Below are 21,262 nucleotides of genomic sequence, written 5' to 3' on the forward strand. Positions count from 1 at the left end.
GCGGATGTTTGTATATGAGGTGTGTTCCAAGAATAAGGTGAATTTTCGTTTATTTGAAAAAATATTTATTTATTCGTCTACCTTAACGTTGCCGCCTTCAAAAAGTCCCAATTAGATGTTATGAACTTTTGTCAACATTTCGTCGAAAGACTTCTCAAACTCGATTTTTGGTATAGCCTTTAGCTCTTTCAGGGTTCCCCTTTTTTGTCAGAATTGCTTGTAAAACGACGGCCTTTAAGGCTCTCTTTATTTTTGGAAATATGAAAAAGTCACACGGAGCCAGGTCTGGCGAATATAGAGACTGGGGCATCTTTACAGTATTAATTTTTGCCAAGAATTGAAGAAAAAATTCTTTAATCCATTTATTTCAACAAATCCAAATCGCCAAGCTCTTAAAAACACGTCTACAGACAAAGTAAGTAATGAATACCACTTAAAATTTTATCGTACTTCGGCGAAATGTACATACATATATCATCAGAATAAAACATAAAAGAATTGACAATTGGATGATCCTTCAGGCAAGAAGAATATTAGTTAAAGTTTAGAACACACCTCGACCTACTCACATGCACATCACTGACAGCATAGAAAATGCATACATTGTATGATTTTTGATTGAAATGCATTACATGGTTACTCCTTAAGCGAAATATTAAAATATATGTTTATGTGTTTGTGTGGCTTGCAAATTGTTAATAAAATCGGACAATTGATATTTGTAAGGATGCATCACATGCCAGAGAAATCAGCAGCAGCACTGAGTATCCATTGTATAAATGCATCAATGTGTTGGTCATCCTTTGACAATCAAGTCGAATGCAAATTGTTATTTATAAAACTTCTAATAGCAAAAAGGATATGAGATCAACATTCAACAACTCGAATAGCCAGTGACAATGCGACAATGCAAAGATAAGACAACAAACGTTAAAGGACAGGTCAGCTGCCGTAAAATGGATGCTTCTTTTCAGTAGTTACATCAAATTTACTTCTGGTGTCAACATGCCATTGTTGTTGGCCCCAATGTCCTTTTACTCGCCAATCTTTAAATTCTTCAATGTTTGCACTTTGTTCTTGAAGACTTTCATTCACTTAATATTGTATACATTTAATATTGAATACATGTTGTATAACTCAAAAAAGGAGCAGGGCATCGAGCAGCATGTTATTTTTTTAATTTTTCTTTAACATCTTATTAAATGAGTCCTTAAAATGAAAATCAACTGCTCCCCTGTTTTCGAACTAATGAGAAATTCAATAAAACATTATTTAAATTAGTGAAATTTAAAGGTTCCAGAAAATATTTATTAACCATCCAACCGAAAATCTGTAGCCGAAATTTATAAGAAAATCATTGTTGGAAAACTTTCTGGTGAGCCAGCACAGCTAAGTCGGCGGAAAATAGTGATGCAATGCTAAGAGTATATTAATATAAGAAATATGGTGTGAAAGCAACAACGCCACTGGCACAACATCAGCTCTGAGCGTGCCATTTAGTGTAACTTTGCAGATATCGTCATCGTGGGAACTAACATTCAATGAAGGGAAACAAGTTTTAAACACCTCCGACAATCTAATGAAATTTATGAGCACACTTTTCGTTTCAGAAATGATCCCAAATGTTTCAGAAATGTTCCCAAATGTTTTCCATTATTGTCTCCTGAAGAGCTTTAGGTATAAAAAGATTTGGGTAGTATTCCGTGTTTAGGGAGTGTTGGCGCACGAGTCTTCAAGCAAAGTATAATTAAAATTCAAAATCTTCTATAATTAATATTAGTTTTTATTAAGTTCGACATTATTCAATGAATGCTTACAATTAATGATTTATTGATTCCATTTATATTTACTAAGCATATTTGGGCTAAGACATTTGTTCAATTAATTTAACACTTTATAATAAAAAAAAAGTTGCAACACACACACCTTCATCTACTAAACAATTACTTTTACAAATTTTCCTTTACTACAAAAAATAAAAGTCACATCAACACACTTTTTCACATTTCAATGCATAATTTACATTACAAAATTTATTAGTATAATTTAAGGCGCTATAACAAACACAAACACATAATAACTGATAAAAATAACAACCGAAACATACACACCACATACATACATATATACAATAGTAAATACATAATTAGCGACGGACATTCACACGCGTTTCATAAAATTATTCAAAATTTATATTATAAAATTGATTTTTTGGACAAAAAACAAATGCGCCACTTACTCACATACAGTTTTGCTTTTATCTAAGTATATACACCGGTGTGTAGGAACGTCTAAATGCACAAATTTGAAACTTTACAAATACTATTTTGGTCCAAGTAGATATCAACTAAATTATATGGTACAGACTATTTTGAAATTAATGTGGAAATCTACATATGTACAAATAACTGGTGAACAGAGTTTTATGCCACCTCCAGGTCGGATGACTCATCCGCATCGCTGTTATAGCTATTCGGATCGGTTTTAATGTGGTGACTAAGTTGACTGGCATAATCCTCGGCGGCACATTTCAGATTCGCCACAGCGGCCATTACCGCGCCGTTGGCGTTCACCGAGGCAATACCCGAGGCGACCGAGGCCCCTGCCGGCGTGTTGCTGGCGCCGCCGCACTGCTCCTCCTGCAACTTACGCAGGCGCTCCTGTTCCTCGCGCTTCTGTTTACGCCACTTGGCGCGACGATTTTTGAACCACACCTGGAAAGAAATTAAAAGGAAAACCTTAGAAAACAATACCATCTTTAAGCATTTGCTAGATTTTTAAGTAGAATATCTTAATATAAATATATATATAACTGTATGTATGTGTGGTAGTAATATTTACGTTTTAATATTTTAATTTGCTTACGAAAACCTCAACACCCAGAGCAACGGCTGCACTTGGCTGGCTGCTCGAATGAAAAGAATGTCTTTTATTGAAGCGCATAAATACGAAAATAATATCCGCATGGCAACGAAGCACGCAGCATATGGAATTTCATAAAACAGAAGACCAAAATTCCGGAAGTTACAACAAATTGTGCTGCTTTAACGGAACTAAAAGAAATATGCAACGCGTAAAAATGAAATACTCCAACAAAAAAATGTCTTTTTTATGCTTTTCTTGATTTGGAGTACATCCACATATCTATATAAAATATATATTTATATATAACGGCAGCATTTGTTTATGGCATTACAACGATTCTGCTGAAGAATCCGTATGGCTTCAAAAACACTTTCATCCGTTTTTCAAATTAAATTTCAATAAAAAAACTTCAAATGTTGGAGAAGGAAGCAAGCAAAACAGCAAATGAAAAAAATCACGTGAACTCTGCGGTTATGCATAAATGCCGCGTGACGCTCGCGTTCTATTCATGACATAAATGTGCGTTGAACAAAAAATATTATTTTTAAGAGCAACACAGATTTTATTTTCCTCTTCTGGGTTTACTGTATTTATGTATTTCCATTTCCTGCTGAACCGCTAACACTGTTTTGGCTTCCAACCACGTCGCCTTATCTTTGAATCCCTGACGCACAGCACCACCTTTCATACGAGGTATGTATGTGTGTATGTATATGGTTGCATACATATCTCCAAGTTCGCGCTGTTTGAAGCGTTGCTAAAGTGTGCGCCTTCAGATTTCCTGCTTACGCCCAGCTAAGCTTGACCTTTTGCTGCTCCCAGTTCCCATCATTGCCGCCACCAGCAGCCAGCGCCGTCGCTGCTCTACGCGCGTGAAATACTTTTGTAATATTTAAATTACAATTTTCTTTCTTTAGAGCTTCTTCTCGCGTACTTTCATTTGCTTCCCGCCTAATTAGGCGGTTTATTATAATTGTAATTAATTTTTCTTACATTGGCTTTTGCCACTGCCTCCTTCCTCCTGGTATTCTTTAGTGCTGGCGCTGAGTTGGGTTCTTACGTTTACGCGGGATACTTTTCTGCTTCCTGGGCATGAGTTACCATGCGCAACGTAGAGCTTTCCTTAATACGAGTGCAGCCGCCCGCGTTGAAGGAAGTTTTCTAGAAGCGTTCAAGCGGAAGTTGCAAATTGGTCTTTTAATTAAGACACAAAAGCGATACAAGAGGCCAACCGGGAGGCAGCGCACAAGAAAAACAAGCACAAAAAAGCAAACAACTCAACAGTAAAGTGAAAGCTCAAGAAAATGGCAAATGAAAATTCACTCTGCTCTCTCCACTCGAGGAGGGCACAAGGTGGGGGGTGTCGTGGGGAAGAGTTTCCGCCCGATTTGCCTCATTTAACTGGGCCTTTTTATGTCGAGCAGGTTTGCTCATTCAATTAATTTCCAAGCACTGAAATTTGGATTAACTTTTCTTCATGTTTACCTTTCAAAAATAAATCATTTTCTCATTGTTATTTGTATTTGTATTTGTTTAAACATAACAGGGATGTGTAAATAACTTAAGGGTGAAACACACACAGTACAAATACATCCATTGATACATCAGAGTGCAGAATTGTCAGTCGGTGGCGATTGGTGCTGGCGTATCTTCCTCCATAACCAGCTGCCAGAGAACTTAAGCCATCTCCTGTTTACCGCTGTGTGGGTGGAGCTTCACTTCGCTTAAACGTTGGTGGGTGGTTGCAGGCGCATTGACCGTTTCTACAGTTATCTACTAATACATACACAATATTGCAGTATTGTCTATTTTGGCAGTTTCTTTGTAGTAGTGTACGCTACGGTTTGGTGAATTGAGCGATGCTGTGTCCAGCCTTTACTTGCCACCATTTTCGTTGTTATCTGTCGGGGTATCCGCTCGTCCCACGCTCTCTGATTTCGGCGGGCACAACTGCACCCTTACAACCTAATGCTTGTTCACGTTCGAAACAATAAAGAAAATAATTTAAAATCAACAAAATGCTCGCAGGTATTTTTCTAACTTTTAATTGAAAAATAAAAGAGACGCTCTGCTGTTATTATTTTTATGTTACTTGTTGATAGTTATTGATGTTGTCACTTTTGTTTATTGTTGTTATCAGCAGAACTGCATTTCTGTGCTCACAAAATAAATTTTCAAAATAAATTTTTGGAAATGCCAAATCAAAGTGCAGCTGAGTGACTTTATGGAAACAACACACTAAAGTTAACTGAGCCTCCATAGAATATAAGCCTTCTTCGCGCGGAATTTAAAAAATGCAATAACTTTACTATTGCTAACAAAAAGATTTCTTTACAAAAGCAAAAACAAATATTATAACCATAACGATTCTTTTGCTCTAATCACTAATTAAACTTGACATTTACCGTGAAATCCAGTAGTTTTTTCGCTTATCCATTGTACAATTTGCAACCTCGCAGGCGTATCGTTGCGAATGCTTGTGTTAACGTACATATACTTGTATATACATATGTCCATGCATATCTATATAACTGAATACCGTCGACACCTTGGCAACCTTTGATGATATCAAAGCGATTGAATTCATTTCAGTATGGCGGTATGTTGTCTATATAGTGGTGGTTATATTACAATTCCGTTCTACGTATATACATATATTTACAATACGTAGTGTGGTTGCATGCGCGTCTCACCCACAAATTATATAAAATGACGGGAGACTCTCAAAAGTCTTAATCACGCTGTCAATTCGCATTTGTCAATTTAAATGATTATACATTGTGAATTTGAGGCACAGATTTATTAAATCACTTGAGCAGTATTTGCCAAATACATATATACATACATATGTATGTATGTACAATTAAGTCAAGCACAAACTGATACACTTATTCATATAAATGTTGGGCACCGATGGACCCTCAGGTCATTTGAGCTTTGGAAATGGTAGGGTGGTGATTTTTTGCTTGCAACGCATGCTCTTAGAAAACTTCTACAAACTGGACGAAGTTGATTTTTGAGACATCAAGAGCCATATAAAAATATAAATTTTGCGACTTTTTTGTTGGTTTTCACAGATGTATATATGTACATATATAGATATTTTCATATATTTGGTTGTCGAAAAAGTATTTTCGTATTTTATCAATAGATTTTGTTGCAGTCGTATATCTCCAGCGATACCAATCACATTGTATCATACCATTTAGTGTTGGAAAGGTGAGCACCCATTTAACCAAAAAAAATTAATTGGGAGGAAATTGAAAAAAAGTTACAGCTGTTCAAAAATTAGTGAAAATAATGAAGAAATTCGCTATATTTTGAATTTTATGTACAAAAATCATCTCTATCAGTTCGTGTAGCACAGCAATGGTTCGCTCGCTTCGTTCTGGAAATTTCAAAATTTCGATTTTCACTGATGAAAGTTTTAAAGTTGGAATATTGTCTCTAGCGGAAAAATGGTAAAAAGTAGTCGACCAAAATGGTACATAATTTGTTTATTTATTTATTAGTGTCAATATAAAAAAAAAAATTAAGTTGAAGTTTGATTAGAAATAAAAGAGAAAAGACTTTTTCGACTACCAAAATTATTTTTTATTATGTATAATATTCCACATTCGCGGCAGTACCGTTATAATAAATCACGCATTGCTCAATGCAACTACCAACAGACTAGTTTGCGAATATCCTTTATTTTATATATAACGCCATGTTGCATTTAAATTTTTTCGCGGATTTTGCCTCTTAACTATGTAAATATTTTGCCACGAACAGCAAAAAATTTAATTATATGTATTACATTATTAAGTACTTTGTCCGCATTAATTTCCCATAAAATAGTGCAAAGTTAAACAAATAAAATAAACACGCACAAAAAATATATATGCAAACATTAATTATAAAATTTGCGGCTAATTAAAAGCGGTAATATTTAAATACTTAAAGTCAGTTGATTTTTCAAATTAAACTGTGCTAAACTAAAAATCTGCCAATAAAACGACTAAGCCATAAATATGTAAATCTTCCACATACCAATATTTACACATATATAAGTACATAGAATATAAAAAATCTCCGTAATAATTGCATATTAAAATGGATCAGCGTTGCAAGGTCAGTTGGCTGCCGCGAACTAATCTCATAATTTTTCCAATCAACAGAATTTTCGCTGTTTTTTCGCCATAACATGTCGCTACACTTTCTGCCATCAACACGTATGTAACTGTGTAACGGTTGTGTGCTATTGACGGCTATAATAAAAAATGCTTGACTAGAATAAAATTTTAATAACCGCAAGCTTCTGGTCAGTAAATAGGTGTAAATATATGTACATACACACATGTGTAAGCACGTGTAACACAAACAGAACATGTGCACATACTACACATATGTACATATGTATGTATATCTAAACACCTCTATGGGTTAGTATATTTAATTCTCCGCATATGGTACATACATGCGTATATTTTTATACAGAGGCTCATGTACGGTTTGGCGCGACCAAGTGTGTGAGTGTGTTTTGGAATAGCGGTAAGCGGCCATTGTTATGAAAATGTTGGCTTAGTGGTGCAAAATATCCAAACTCAATTTTTCAAATTAAATAAACACGAATGTTAAGCGCTTTATGGCAGCCACGGGCGTTGCGGGTGCAGCACAGTGCATTAAAAATGTACCCTATTATATACATACATACTTACATATATATGCAAATACAGAGTGTTCTAACTTACAATTTCATATTTTCATACAAATAGGATGATTTATATGTGACTCGTAGGAAAAAATACTGGAAATTATTGTAGAGCTTAATGTTTGTGTAAACTTTTATATAAAACATACTTAACGGTTTCTATAGAGAATAATCATAGCAATTTAAGATATCAGAAGTCAACACATCTTCAGATATTACTCTCTTTAATGGCTCTCCGCACTGAAAGCCCATTTGCATAAAGCTCAATACCTCGATGCGATTTGACAAGCATGAAAAATCTCAGCTGACTCAGACAATCGCTTTAGAGCCGCCTGCCTTAAGCTGCGCCATTTTTCCCGCGCTTTCCACACGTTTCATCGGCGCTATTTGAATTTTTAAACAATTCACTTAACAGCGAAAACTGCAAAATCAACACGACCACCTCAGAGCTTCAGCGCTGCGGCACGGTTCAATTTGAGCGCTCAATTCCCTAAGAACAAAATACGCACCGCAAGTGATGGTGAGCAAAATGGCCGCAAGCGTTGCGATCTACATATGTACATAAGTATGTATGTGCGAGCATTCGTATGTTGCAGCGTGCGTGCATACATATCGGTGTGTGTTTCAAATTTTCATATGCCTGTATATGTACATATGTGTGCGTGTGTATAGGCGGATTTTACAACTCTAAAGCGTATAAATCGCTGATACTCTGCGCCGCTAAGTTTTGTATGCGAAAAGGCGGTGATGCGGCCAAGCGGGTCGGCGCCGCTGACACTGGCGTAGGCTGTGGCGGCAGCAATAGCAACGTGCATGAAATCCATTAAACAAACACACCCAGCAGCGGTTGATTTTTAATTAACTACTCGCCACAGCAAAAAGTAAGCAAGCAGCTTGCGCCGTCGCCAATAACCACACACAGCAACAAAAAACGAGCCAATGGATTCGATAGCGATACACGAACACGTACAAACACATTTGCACACCTACATACGTATGTGCCTAGGCCACAAGCAAACAGACAAACATAATCACCATACGCTCACCAACGCCAACATGCACACTTAACCATGAATACACCAACCAACTCTGACACTCGTGCACTTTTGCCGATTTTACAGAAACGTTGTTTTAATAAAAATTCAGTGAAACTGCCTCTCGACACCTCGTCGATTTTCAGCCTAGAGATTTTGGGCCGAAAAACAAACTTAGTTACAGCTCCCACACGGGCGTGGGGCAATTTCAGCCACATCAGCACATATTGGCAGCAGCTCTGCCCCAAATGGCATCCGGTGCAAACTAAAGTGGCGCCATGGATTAAAGTTGCTGCCGATGCTGCAGCGATGAGGGTACATATGTATATACTCACTTGAATGTGGCTTTGCATGTATGTTGCAAGTAAAGCGTAGATGCATACATGACTGCCTCCAATCTAACGAGTGCAGCGCAAAAAGCTAACCACCAACAATAACAACGCCGAGGCAAAAATTACTGCCAATGTTTTGACTATATTTCGGCATTTTAGGCAAACAAGTCAGGTCGACAGGTTACATAGGTTGCACAGGTGTATGTGTATGTGTGCGCGTTTGAGTTCGTGTGCACACTGTGGTTGTGCTTTGGATGCCTAGTGTCGGTTGCAGTGCGTTGCCGCTTTGGCTGCAAATTGTCACAACTTTGTGCTTGGCTAATCTCAGCAGCTGTCATGCCACCATCTATTCAGACGCAAACAAGTAGTTTCCCCCAGAAATTATATGGAGAATAGCAATTTTCCAGCACTATTGCTGCCTCTTGCACGCAAATACACAGGGAGTACGGTCTAATTAGAAGCTGACGTCGAATAAACGACAACAAAAATGTTTACAAGCTTCTTCAACTGTGCTACTTCGGCGCAAGACCCGAGCTCAAACGGTTTCATCTGATTGAAAACGCTGGAAAACTTAACTGCAAAATTGATGTGATTGAAAGTAGAAAACTCAAACTACCGCAATGACACTAGGTAAAATGAATAAATTTACATATGTAAATTCAGAATTTTTAAACTTTTTCAGAAAATACGCAGATCAGCTTTATACATGTCCTTTAACGATAGATCGATTTTCGAAAAAATCAAAAAAAATTAAAACAAGAAAAAAACGTTAACTTCGGCTGCACCGAAGCTAATATACCCTTCATATGTGCATTTCCTTTATTAACTGTGTGTTCAGTTTATATGGAAGCTATATGCTAATGTAATCCGATCTGAACAATTTTTTTGGAGATTATATTATTATCTTAAGCAGTAATCCATGTCAAATTTCGTAAAGATACCACGTCAAATGAGAAAGTCTTCTATACAAGCCCTTGATTCCCATCGTTCGGGTTGTATGGCCGTTATATGCTATAGTAAGCCGATCTGAACAATTTCTTGCGATATTACATTATTTCTATGAACAATAACTCATACCAAATTTCGTGAAGACATATCGTCAAATGAGGAAGTTTCCCATAAAAGCCCTTGATTCCGATCATTCAGTTTGTATGGCAGCTATATGTTATAGTTAACCGATCTGAATAATTTCTTCGGAGATTACATTATTATCTTAGAAAATAATATATACCAAATTTTGTAAATAAATCTTGTCAAATGCAAACGTTTTCGATACAAGATAAAAGATATACTATATGTATATATATATATATATATATATACATATATATGTACATATATACATATACATATACACGTCTTATCCCCAAATCTTCAATTCATGTCATCGTCTGAGGAGCGTGTGTTTATTTGTGTTTTGAAAGGACTAAACGCGCCAGCCTATTGAAACATTCTCCACAACTGCGGCTCAATGTGGATAGGTAGTCCCGATACAAAGGGTATTAATATGTTTAACAAAGTGCACAATCATCTTTTCACAATCTTAATAGACTGTCATATTGTATATGGTATATTTGTGTATGTGTGAGTGTCTTATTAAGCATTATGGGGCAACTTCGGAAAATTTTGTTTTTTACTTCGTTGCTATTAAGTGTGTTGTGTGTATATGTACATGTGTATGTACGTACTAATGCCACTTGTTTATTGTTATAATTTTCCTTTTTTTCTTGTTTTTTTTTTTCTTATTCAAGCCAACTAAGCAAGGCTTAAGTAGGCCGACAAAAGGACAACAATTAGCAGCAATTGCTTTCTCTGGCCGCATTTAGGTTTTGGGCGATATCTTTTTGAAGTTTGCGCTCGAAAAGGTGTATTTGTGCACACAATTATAAATAGAAGTAGCACCGAAATTGAAGTAAATGGACCACCATGTCGGCTGTTGTACCAAACATAATGTTTGTTCAATACTTTTTACTCGGCATATGTCAGTAAACATCTGTATATACATATATAATATTTATATTCAACAAATTGAATTTATTCTACAACAAATGTTTCTACAACATATGCAACTGTGTGAAAACCCTCATATTTCCTTGTTTCATTACTTTTATGGCGCAAATTAAAATATTGTTTATTTTTGTATGAATTAAATGAAATTAAATTTCAATGAGCTGGAATCAGCAGATTTTCGTTGATTTTAATAACGTAACAAGTGGCCGCCGGCAATGTGTCCACAACCTCAATCTCGCACAGCATACACGCGCGTTTCTCACACTCTCGCACATACACACACATACACATAACGGAGCATTCATATTTTATGCACAAACCACCACTAAAGCGACAGATCTGTTAACACCCTCACCAACAATTTCGAGCGCCCAACGTGCGTACGTATGTGTGTATGAACGTGTTTACGTTTTATTAAAGCACTTGAGCCACACATTGCGGTTTCACAATAAATGCCACTTGCAGCTGAATTATTATTTTCATAATTTCGCTTATTTAGATCACTCTATTTCACAAATACACCCTCGCTCGCACACATACAAGCTCTGCAACTCCGATGGGATGTAAGATTAGAAAAATATACATACATACATATATTTGTACCTGTGTGTATGAAGCATTGAACAAGTGGATGCGTGAGTGCTTCTAACCTGCCTCCTCGGGGAGTTGCTGTTATTTAAGGTTTCGGCTGTTGCCGTTTGTTTTCCTTGCAGCGCATAAACATTTTTATGGAGTAACTTTAAATTATGCCCTCAAGTGTTTAACTAGCAGGCCACGAATCAAGCTTTGCCATTTACTATACTTTCAAATTCGATCCGCCGGCAAGTGCAATCCATAGGAAAACATTGACAAAGTGAGTTAATGTTGTTATTGTATTAGCTATTTGTGTTCCCAGCATTCCAGACAGAGTGCATAAATTTACACTTAGGTTAAAAATTTCCTATTTTATGTGGGAGAAATATTTTAAAACAAAATAGAGCGTTGAGTCGAAAAACGTGACAACAATTTTCAGTATCCTTAAGCCGATTCCATGCCAGTCATGAGCCATAAAATTATTTATTAGATATACTATGTATGTACATACATATATACATCAAAGCGTACATACGTATGTACATTCATATATACATCATCGATTTTTTCTATAAAGGCACGTATGAGGGAAAGGTTTTACGGATCATTCTGAACAACTTTGCCTAAGAGACTATGGGTATAAAACCGCTTTCGACCCTGCGACTTCAAGGCAAAGCTTAAACAATTTTAATAATCACTTGTATGGGAGATATATGCTATAGTTGTACGATCTAACTGATTCCGACAAATGATCAACAGATTATCAAAATGCACCTACGTATTAAATTTCATTCGGATATCTCAAAAACTGACAAACTAATTGTTAGGACCCCTAAAAATTCCGCTTATTTGGTTTCCTGTAAACCAACTCGCTCCAAAGTACATATTTAGATAGATAATTGTATATATTGATATATTTGCGTATATATGCCATTTTTAAATTTCTTCAACCAAATTTTAGTATTTACAATGTGTCTCTTATCAAAAACTGTTAATGGATACTACCTCGTATTACTAATACATGTCAAAAAGCGTTCGCTAAGCATATTCCTTCATCGTTACACATACATATAAACACATTTAATACATTTATATGATAATTATGCGAGCAGTTTGGTTTCTCTCGCCACTCTGGATTTATACTTTTAAAATACTTGAGGTTTAAATTAAAATAATAATGATTTGTGAAATCAAAATGAGTAAATAAGAAAACGTAAAATTCCACATATTCACATAAAAGCACAACTACAAATATGCAAATATTCAACAATCTCAAGAAAAATCTCCAAAGCAATTTGCATATTTCCTCATCACAATGGCAACGACGCCTGCTTCACAATGACTTGGCACTAACGGGCCACTCACTAACTGGGCATTTTCGCTGTCAACGTCAGGCAAATTGAGTGGCTAAATGACAAACGTAAGCGGTAGCCATACGCATATGCATGCATGTACATACATATGTATGTGTACCCCTTTTGTCAGCAAGTTACCCATCTGTATAGTTGTGCATTGCTCCAACCATTTGTTCCATTGCATACTTAAACGGGAGATTTTCAATAATTATTGCCACTTATGTCAATTCCATGGCGCATTGTGTCACTACTGCCTAGGCCCCAATCAGCATACAGCCGCACAAATCTTTTTAACACACACTAGTCGCGACATGTGTGATCAGCGTTCGTGCCGCTGGCAGCTCCTGCCCGAGCGTTGGCCAAGCACCTCGCTGCCTCACGCTTGGAAGGACGGTTGAAATGCCTCTGTTGTTGTTGTTGGTCCGTGGCCGATTCTTTCTTTGCTGTTCGGCTCAAGTGGCAACACTTTTGCTTGAGTAAAATTATGCTAAACAGTAGCAACGGCAGTCACACATAGGCAGTGACTTCACTCAATACAAGTGCATTTAGGATTGTGTGTGTGATGTGTGTGTGTGTGTATGTGCGTATATGCATTTATAAATGATTTGGAGTACTTGTATAAGCAATTACGTCAAGAGCTTCGAAAGACCTAAAGTACGAGCTACTGTAATTTACGCGTTCATACATCCATACATACATATGTATGTATAAACGAATGTATGAGAGCTGTAAAGCTTCATACATATACATATGTATACATATGTATGTATGTATATGACATTGAGTTAATATATCGCTGTAGGTCTGTGTGAATACCTTCACAAAACATCATTTACTTTAATATGTTAATTAATCGTATTGCTGTAGGTTTTGGTGTGTACAGATTCCCATAGATGTATGTATGTATGTATATTTGTGTGAGCGCTAATATACTTATTAGCGTTGATTGCTTCTTTTGTCATCAAGAGATTAGGTTGCTTTGCAAGGTAGACGTATTTCCAGATACAATTTTCGAAATTTTTTTTGTTTTGAGTCAGTTATAGATCGAAAGGTAATTGAGATTTATTAGCAAACGTTAAAAAGCCAGCATACACATACATAATTTATATGTCAGCTCCACTGTGGCCACACAGAAAACAGAAAACACCAGAGACAAGTGAAATCCGAAAGTCATCGGTCGGCAATCAAGCATAAGAATTCAAATTCAACTAATCCTGTCGTTCAAGTGTTTGGCGTGATTTGAATGTTGACTTGAAAACATAAAAAACAGTCGAATCGTTGTTAACTTATTACTGCTCCATGCTCGTTTGTGCCGAAGAGAAGCGCTTTGCAAATATTTGTCTTTGGAAAAAAGTGAAAGAGTGAATGTGAACACAATTTGTTCTCAGCCAACGAGCCTCGACAATCGGAATGCCTTTCGCATTGACAAACAAAAATATTTAACTATGCCTAAATACTCAATACCGAAATACGTATTGCCTATATGTATATATGTATGTATGTGTGTCTATTATAGGCTCATATACATATATACATACATACATATGTATAAACAAGTGAATAGTGAGGAGGTGAAAAATATTGTAAATATTGGTGCTACTGTGTGGGCTCGAACTGATCAAATATTAGTTGAATTTGTGATAATATCTAAAATCATCTATAATAATTAAAAAAAGAAAACAACAAAAATTGTGAAAAAGCCATTGGATAGAAAGAGGAATATCAATTTGCAGCAGTTAAATGATTTATTTTCATTTAAATAAGGTTTCTTCACGATCACCCATAAGAGTGTGCATTTGCGTACTTGTACTTAAACACATACATACTTACATGTATGTACATATGTGTGTATGAGAGAGCACAAACGCGAAGATCAAAGCAAACAATACAGTTGTGAGATTAGTGGTATTGTGCAGCCCTTCGACAGCGCAGGGAGTCAAACAGTAGCTAACACTTGAAGATTGACTGTGAGAAAATGCCAAGTCATACAGCTTCTACAACTATACAAACATACAAACATACATACGCATATTTTATAAGTAGAAGCAGTTTCGCATACCTTTTTGTTGACATAAAAATGCTTCGATGTCGTATTTCTATTATACCATAAGTAGCATATAACCCACCGAAAAAATATAAAAATTCTAGGAACCCTTGTTTCTAATAGCGGCCGCCTCACTGGAGATAATGATAAACCACCAAGTGTTGCTGACATGAAATCTAATATCTAGAGTAGAAGCATGACAAAGTAATCTACAAAGACTTTAATCATTTTCCGAAAATAAGCGATCATTGGAAATATAAAATAATTCTGAGTTTGTTCCCAGGTTTACGTAATCGCCATCTAAAATAGCTTTGATCTCATTCGCACCACTAGTTCGCATCCCGATGCCACATTCATCAAACAACGACCCACTTTAGTGCACTCTCCCACTCCGCCACTTCTTCGAGGCTGTAAGCAAGGAATCGAAGTGACAAAGCTAGCACCGTAAATGCTAATGCGAAAGCTCTTAGCCTGCGGTCAAATAACATTAAACGGCGGCATTACTTTCGCACTTGACAGATTTCCGGGCCACACCCGTTGCCTGCACACCCCCACTACTCGCACACTATCAAAATTTACAAAACAAATTGAAAGTGATAAAATGCCTTTTGGCGTCTACTTAAGCATATCCTTAAATACCACATACTATACATACACATTTGCTTATATATAAGTGTGTGTGCGCATCAAGATATGAGTAGATATGCTGATTACTATTAGATAAACAACACACACAACAAAGCAACTAATACTGGCACAACTTATCCACACTCAAGGTAATAAGCCTAATTACTGCACAAATGTCCACAAACGTGTTGACACGCCAACCGAAGTCAAGGAAACCCCCACCACTGCTCTGCTGGCATGCTATTTATCAGTGCGAGCAAAAGTTAGTCGAATGTGCAAGCCAAACAAATGCACACACAAAACCCTTTCACCGACGATGTGTGCTTATGCGTTTGTATGCGTGTCTATGTGTGTGTGTGTGTGTGAAGTTGTGGCTGCATGCTACTGCTTATCTAACATTAACTAGTTGTTAACGAAGCTTACAATCTCTGCGCAAATCCCTACAAATGCAGCGCTGAGCTTACGCCGGAGTCACAGCCCTCCGCGAACCCCGCACAAAATTTGGTCGGTGTTAAAACGTATGGTGTTTAAATGCCATTTAAACACACAATCAACAAATACAAATATGTAGATATGTATTATTGCGTACACACACACACACATGCCAGTGTTATAAACTTACAGTATCTCATGTTATATAATACAAATTGAATTGTCAACTCGGCGACCCATGTTTGTTAATTTGTTGACAAATCGTTATATTAATGGATCTATCAAATAGCACAACAACAACACGGGTAAACGTTGAGTGTTGCACGTTCATTTGTATTCCAAATCCATTTGTGGGATTTTCTTCAAATAACAACAACAATTGGCGGTGAGTAACAATGAGCATAATAACAACAGCGCTCACAGCAAAAACTCAGAAGGTTTGCATACATTTTTACGGTTTTGGTTTTAAAATAAACACATCATCCAGGGGTGGTTGAACGCCCTGCAAGCCGCATGGCCTGTTCTGCCACGGCGTTAAGCTATCCCCGCGGGTATAATTTTTGCTACTTTGCTTGTTCGCATCAAGATGATGTTGTTGGTATGTATCACTGTCGGTTTTCGCTTTTAACGCATCTTACACACGCAATTCACTCTCAGACTTATCCGCCGCTGTGTGACTGCTTGGCAACTTTTGTGTTCCGCGCAGCTTGTTTTCGCCTGTATTAGCATGCATTAAAGAGCGGGCGTATGGGTGCACTCGGGTGTTTCTGTGTGTGTGTGTGTGTGACGGTTATGCTGTGCATCCTCGGCACTCCATCTGCCAGGTCCCACGTCCAACAGCCGGCAAACGACTTTGTTTACATTGCAAATCAAAATGCGATCTCTGTAAATTACGGCCAAGTCCAACAATCCCGACATTATTGAAATTAAGTGAAATGATAATTTTCATTTTACCATGTGCCACGTCCTACGTCCGCTCACTCCCACATTTCGAGAGCAGATTTATGCACATATACACACACATATATGTATATGCAATGTATGTGTATGCGTGTAAACGTTTGGCGTCTATCGACTCCTTTGTGGCATGCATGCCATTGTTATTCTTATTATTGTTTTTATTGTAATTGTTGTCGTGGTCGGAAGCCTCTCAATTAAAGCGAACAACTAAATAAACAGAGTGATTTTCTCAAATGACTGCACTCAATTGGTTTCGCGGCGAAAAATCAGCAAACCTCGGCGGAAATTATTTCCCTGCATTTAAATGAGGGGATTCAGACAAACCTCTCAAAGTTAAGTGCTTACTAACATACATATCGCTAGCTCGATTGGGAATTTGGGCTTATATTTGGCAGTTTAGAAATTTTTTGAATATTATGAAATCAAAGCAATTCCGCTTTTTTCTTCACGTATAAAGGAGACATTTTCGAGCGAACAGATCTGGTACAAAATACTAAAAGTGCTAATGAATGATTTATGTGTAGATCTAATTCTATATGGACATTGAACATGTGGCAGTTTCTTTTAAGAGAAGTAAAGAAGACCATTTGGAAACAATCTTAGCCACAATAATGAGTTTGGTTCTGGCTTGGCATCCAATACACCACAAAGAAAGCCGCCAAAGACAAAATCTTAATGTATTGATCCACAAATAGGCCTCTATAAATAATATTTCGTAGTCAGTTATAAAAACTTTTTGAAATTTGGGCGAGTCTAAAGCTGGGCAATAATTACTAAAATTCAAACTCAGCAATTTCAGTATTGAGTAGAGTAAGCAGCGTGGAAAAGTATTAGTTATTAGTTTTCGTAAGCAAAAAATTTCTTACAAATATACGCTTTTATAAATGATATGTACGAGAACGAATGTAGAGCATATAAGTTTCAAACTCACCTCCACGCGCTCCTCTTTAAGATCCACTTTCAGCGCCAACTGCTCACGTAATACCACATCGGGATAGTGTGTCTTGTCGAAAGTCGCCTCCAGCTGCTCCAATTGCTCCTCGGTGAAAATGGTGCGATGACGGCGCTTTCGCTTCGGGGGCGGCCCATGACCCAAATGATGCGCCACATGATGATGCGGGTGATGCGGATGGTGCAAGTGATGCGCATGGTGGGGATGTGTGTGCGCTACCAATGCGGCCGCCGCGGCACCGTGACCGCTGACATGTGCCTGCATTTGCGCTGCAGCCACATGAGCGACCGCGGCGGCGTGCATGTAATTCGGATAGAAGTTCGGGTAAGCAACTGCGGAAGAGTCAAGGAGAAAGCACAAAAAATATATTACATGCATGCATATGAATACGGAATGGGTAGTCAGTCAAATTAAAATATGCGTTGCAAAAATGAGCTGGCATAGGAAATTTGAGCACTGAAGAAACTTTAAATATACAAAAGTGGAGATTTTTATGCTTCTGTCGATGTAACGTGATATTTTTCGTCAAAAGTTGCAGGATAAAGAATCGACGAAAAAGCATCGCCATAAGTGCATTCACATTTATGTACAAATTTTTTCCGCCAAACTTTTTACAATTAAATTTGTGCGCACATTTAAAAGTTTTTTTTGGTTCGTTTATGTAAATCTGAACGGAAAATGCATTCACTTTTAACGTTTGAATAATTTGGCGTTGGTTCAAATTGTAGGCCGTTGTAAGCATACTTTGTATTTGAAAAGTGAAATCTAACGCCTTCTTTCGCCTGGGTAAGCGTAAGTCCTTGACTGGATAATTTTAATACGCTTTCTTCGTGGCAGCATGCAAAACAATTTGTGGCATCTTCATAAATTCATTCCTTCATAAGAGCCAATAATATAAAACGTAATATTTTTTTTTCTAAACTTCAGCGATTCCACGTAAATCTGCTACCCAGCAGCATTCCATCTTACCCATAGAAAATCGTTGAAATCATCTTTTGCGGTTCATTGCATATTTACGTGTTATTAACTCAGTCCTTAAATCCTTTTCAGTGCGAATGCAAAGGGCGGGAAAGGTTTCGAATTATGTTGCATAGGTACGCTAATGCCTGTACAAGTATTGCTGTAAAAATAGCGTAAACCAGAGCAAATGCCATAATATATTATAAGCTCACACTTTCCTCCCTCTAATTTGCCCTGTGCGGCATGAGAGTTGGTGGGCGGAGGATATTTGTAAGCGCGTTACTTAAGAGTTGTCTGTTAAAAGGAATATTTAAATATGCCTGCAAACTTACACGCGTAGTAAATTGATCACCGCATTACTCAGAGCAGAGACGAGAGCTGAGACCTAAAGCTTTTTATGTGTCTAGCGTTTTCATATTTACAATCGCACTCAAATATACATATTGTTTCTTGCGGCTATATATTCTGCGTTGGATTAAAAGAATTCTCGGAGGCTAAAAAACTTGCAAGCTTAGTACTGCTACAGGTACATACAGAATTGGTCAAGAAGCTCAACATAATGTAGACTAGTATTTGAATTTCTTCATAAAAGTGATGGAGAAGTGCTCTTCATCAAAAAAATCGATGCATATTGCTTCTTAAGTTTTAAAATCTGATGTAAATATTTTGTAAAACGTCGTATCTTACAGTTAGTAGTCAAATCTACATACAATATTCGTTAAAATAACTAAAACACTTTCATACAATTATTTCTTCTACTTCTTCTCTTCATCTACATATGACTTTTTTGTGGTATTAGTATAAAACAAATACAGAAGCACAAATCTGATTATAAATTTCTGAACATAAAGTTAGTAAATATTATTCTCAGCTCATATACTCACCTAAAAAATCGGATGGAGAGGCGGTGAATCCGCTAGCTGCCGCTGCAGCTAGATGACCTAAATGCAAGCCGGGATGCTGCAACATGGCAGGAACCCTTTGCGGTCGTATAGGACTTGTTGCAGCTGAACTCGAGTTAGAACTAGGTGAGGCGGGGGAATCGGAACGTTTCGTGCCACCGATAACTATATGACTATTGTTGGTTTTGTTGTTGCTGTTGTTAATAATATTACTATTGACTGTAGATCTTGAACCACCTAAAATACTGTCAATTGTAAAGAGCGAAGCCGCTGCTGCCGCCGCTGTAGCCGTACCAGCCGCTGGTCTGTGTGGGCGCTCGTCGTCAATGATGGTGGCGCCTGATTGCGAGCCATCGTCGGAAGAGGGAGTTTGTGATTGCGATTGCTGATGCTGTTGATGTTGATGTTGCTGCAACTGATTTTGTTGTTGTTGTTGCAATACCGATTGCAATCGTTGGCCCAAGTAACCGCATTGTTGCGAGTTTAAAAGCATTGCGGTGGTCAAATATGCGGCATTTGGCGTACTTGACGGTGGAGATCGCGAACTTTGACGACTTTGACTCATATGTTGTAAGTTAGACGGCTGTTGTTGAAATTGTTGCTGCAACTGGTGTTGTTGTTGTTGTTGCTGCTGGTGATAATGTTGATGCTGAAGCTGGTGCTCGCTGAGCGGACTCCCCGAGCCAACTATGCCGACGGCATAACGCTTCACAGCAACTCCACTGGGCGGAGTGGTCGTCTCAACCATATCGCTGTTGTTGTTATGAAGCAAACCTGAATTACTGATGGCAATGGTTGCGTTATGTGATGTCAACGGCAACGATAACGACAATGGGGGTGGTGTTGGTGGAGGCGACGTCGGTGATGGACTCGGTGTACTGACCACTGTTATTTTGAATTTTGGATGCTTGGCGCCTTTTGAATCCAATCCACCGACCAGCTGGGTGGGCGCATTCCACAATGAGGACAGAATTTTGGCGGTTTTTATTTGTACTCGAACACTAAAAATCTGTATACTTCTTATTTACTGAGTCAGTTTCTATATTTTAAAACTTTTTGTCAGCAAAAGCTGAGTTATTTTTGATTTTGTTGTAATTATTCACTTTTTTCATATAATAATCAGCATTGGTCTAATCTGGTAATCAGGTAATCTCTTACACTTTATTAACAAGAGCACACGCACTTACGCGCTCAATAAAACGACACAGTTAATTCACTGATTCACCACTGCACCGTCTACATACACGCGCGTTTCAATTTAGAAAATGAAAGAATGTTCAATTAAATCCAGAAAATTGCGCGTAAATCTTCAGTCAACCAACCCTTCTGACTCGAAATTCGAAACTGTTTTATCTGTTCTTTGGCGGCGTTACAAACACTGGCATCTCGCAGCCAACCATCTATACATACGCGCCACCATAAAAGCGCCTGCTTTCATTCATATGTTAAACCTGTCAAACGGCTTCTAATACCGGACGACATCTTTATATTGCCATCCTCCACACAAAACCAGTTCGAGCACA

General features: G+C 37.5%; 1 protein-coding gene across 1 annotated transcript; it reads right to left on the reverse strand.

The window, feature by feature from the left end:
- Positions 1–2,102: 2,102 nt before the first annotated feature.
- LOC120768485 (homeobox protein goosecoid) lies at positions 2,103–21,005 on the reverse strand. The gene is made up of 3 exons (XM_040095200.1): positions 19,722–21,005; positions 17,857–18,209; positions 2,103–2,714 (listed from the first exon to the last, which is right to left on the reverse strand). The coding sequence occupies exons 1-3, from the start codon at positions 20,485–20,487 to the stop codon at positions 2,424–2,426; spliced, it is 1,410 nt and encodes a 469-aa protein (XP_039951134.1). The 5' UTR covers positions 20,488–21,005; the 3' UTR covers positions 2,103–2,423.
- Between the last annotated feature and the right edge of the window lie 257 nt (positions 21,006–21,262).

This window comes from Bactrocera tryoni, chromosome 2 (genome assembly GCF_016617805.1).
Source record: "Bactrocera tryoni isolate S06 chromosome 2, CSIRO_BtryS06_freeze2, whole genome shotgun sequence".
Lineage (NCBI taxonomy): Eukaryota > Metazoa > Arthropoda > Insecta > Diptera > Tephritidae > Bactrocera > Bactrocera tryoni.

Bases quoted from the DNA above. Each gene is read 5' to 3' on its own strand.
- LOC120768485 (XM_040095200.1), bottom strand. From the start codon at position 20,487: ATGGTTGAGACGACCACTCCGCCCAGTGGAGTTGCTGTGAAGCGTTAT. The intron at 18,210-19,721 runs GTGAGTATATGA...ACTCTTCCGCAG, and splicing joins CTCTCCATCCGATTTTTTAG to TTGCTTACCCGAACTTCTAT. The intron at 2,715-17,856 runs GTGAGTTTGAAA...ATTTCTTTCCAG, and splicing joins TTAAAGAGGAGCGCGTGGAG to GTGTGGTTCAAAAATCGTCG.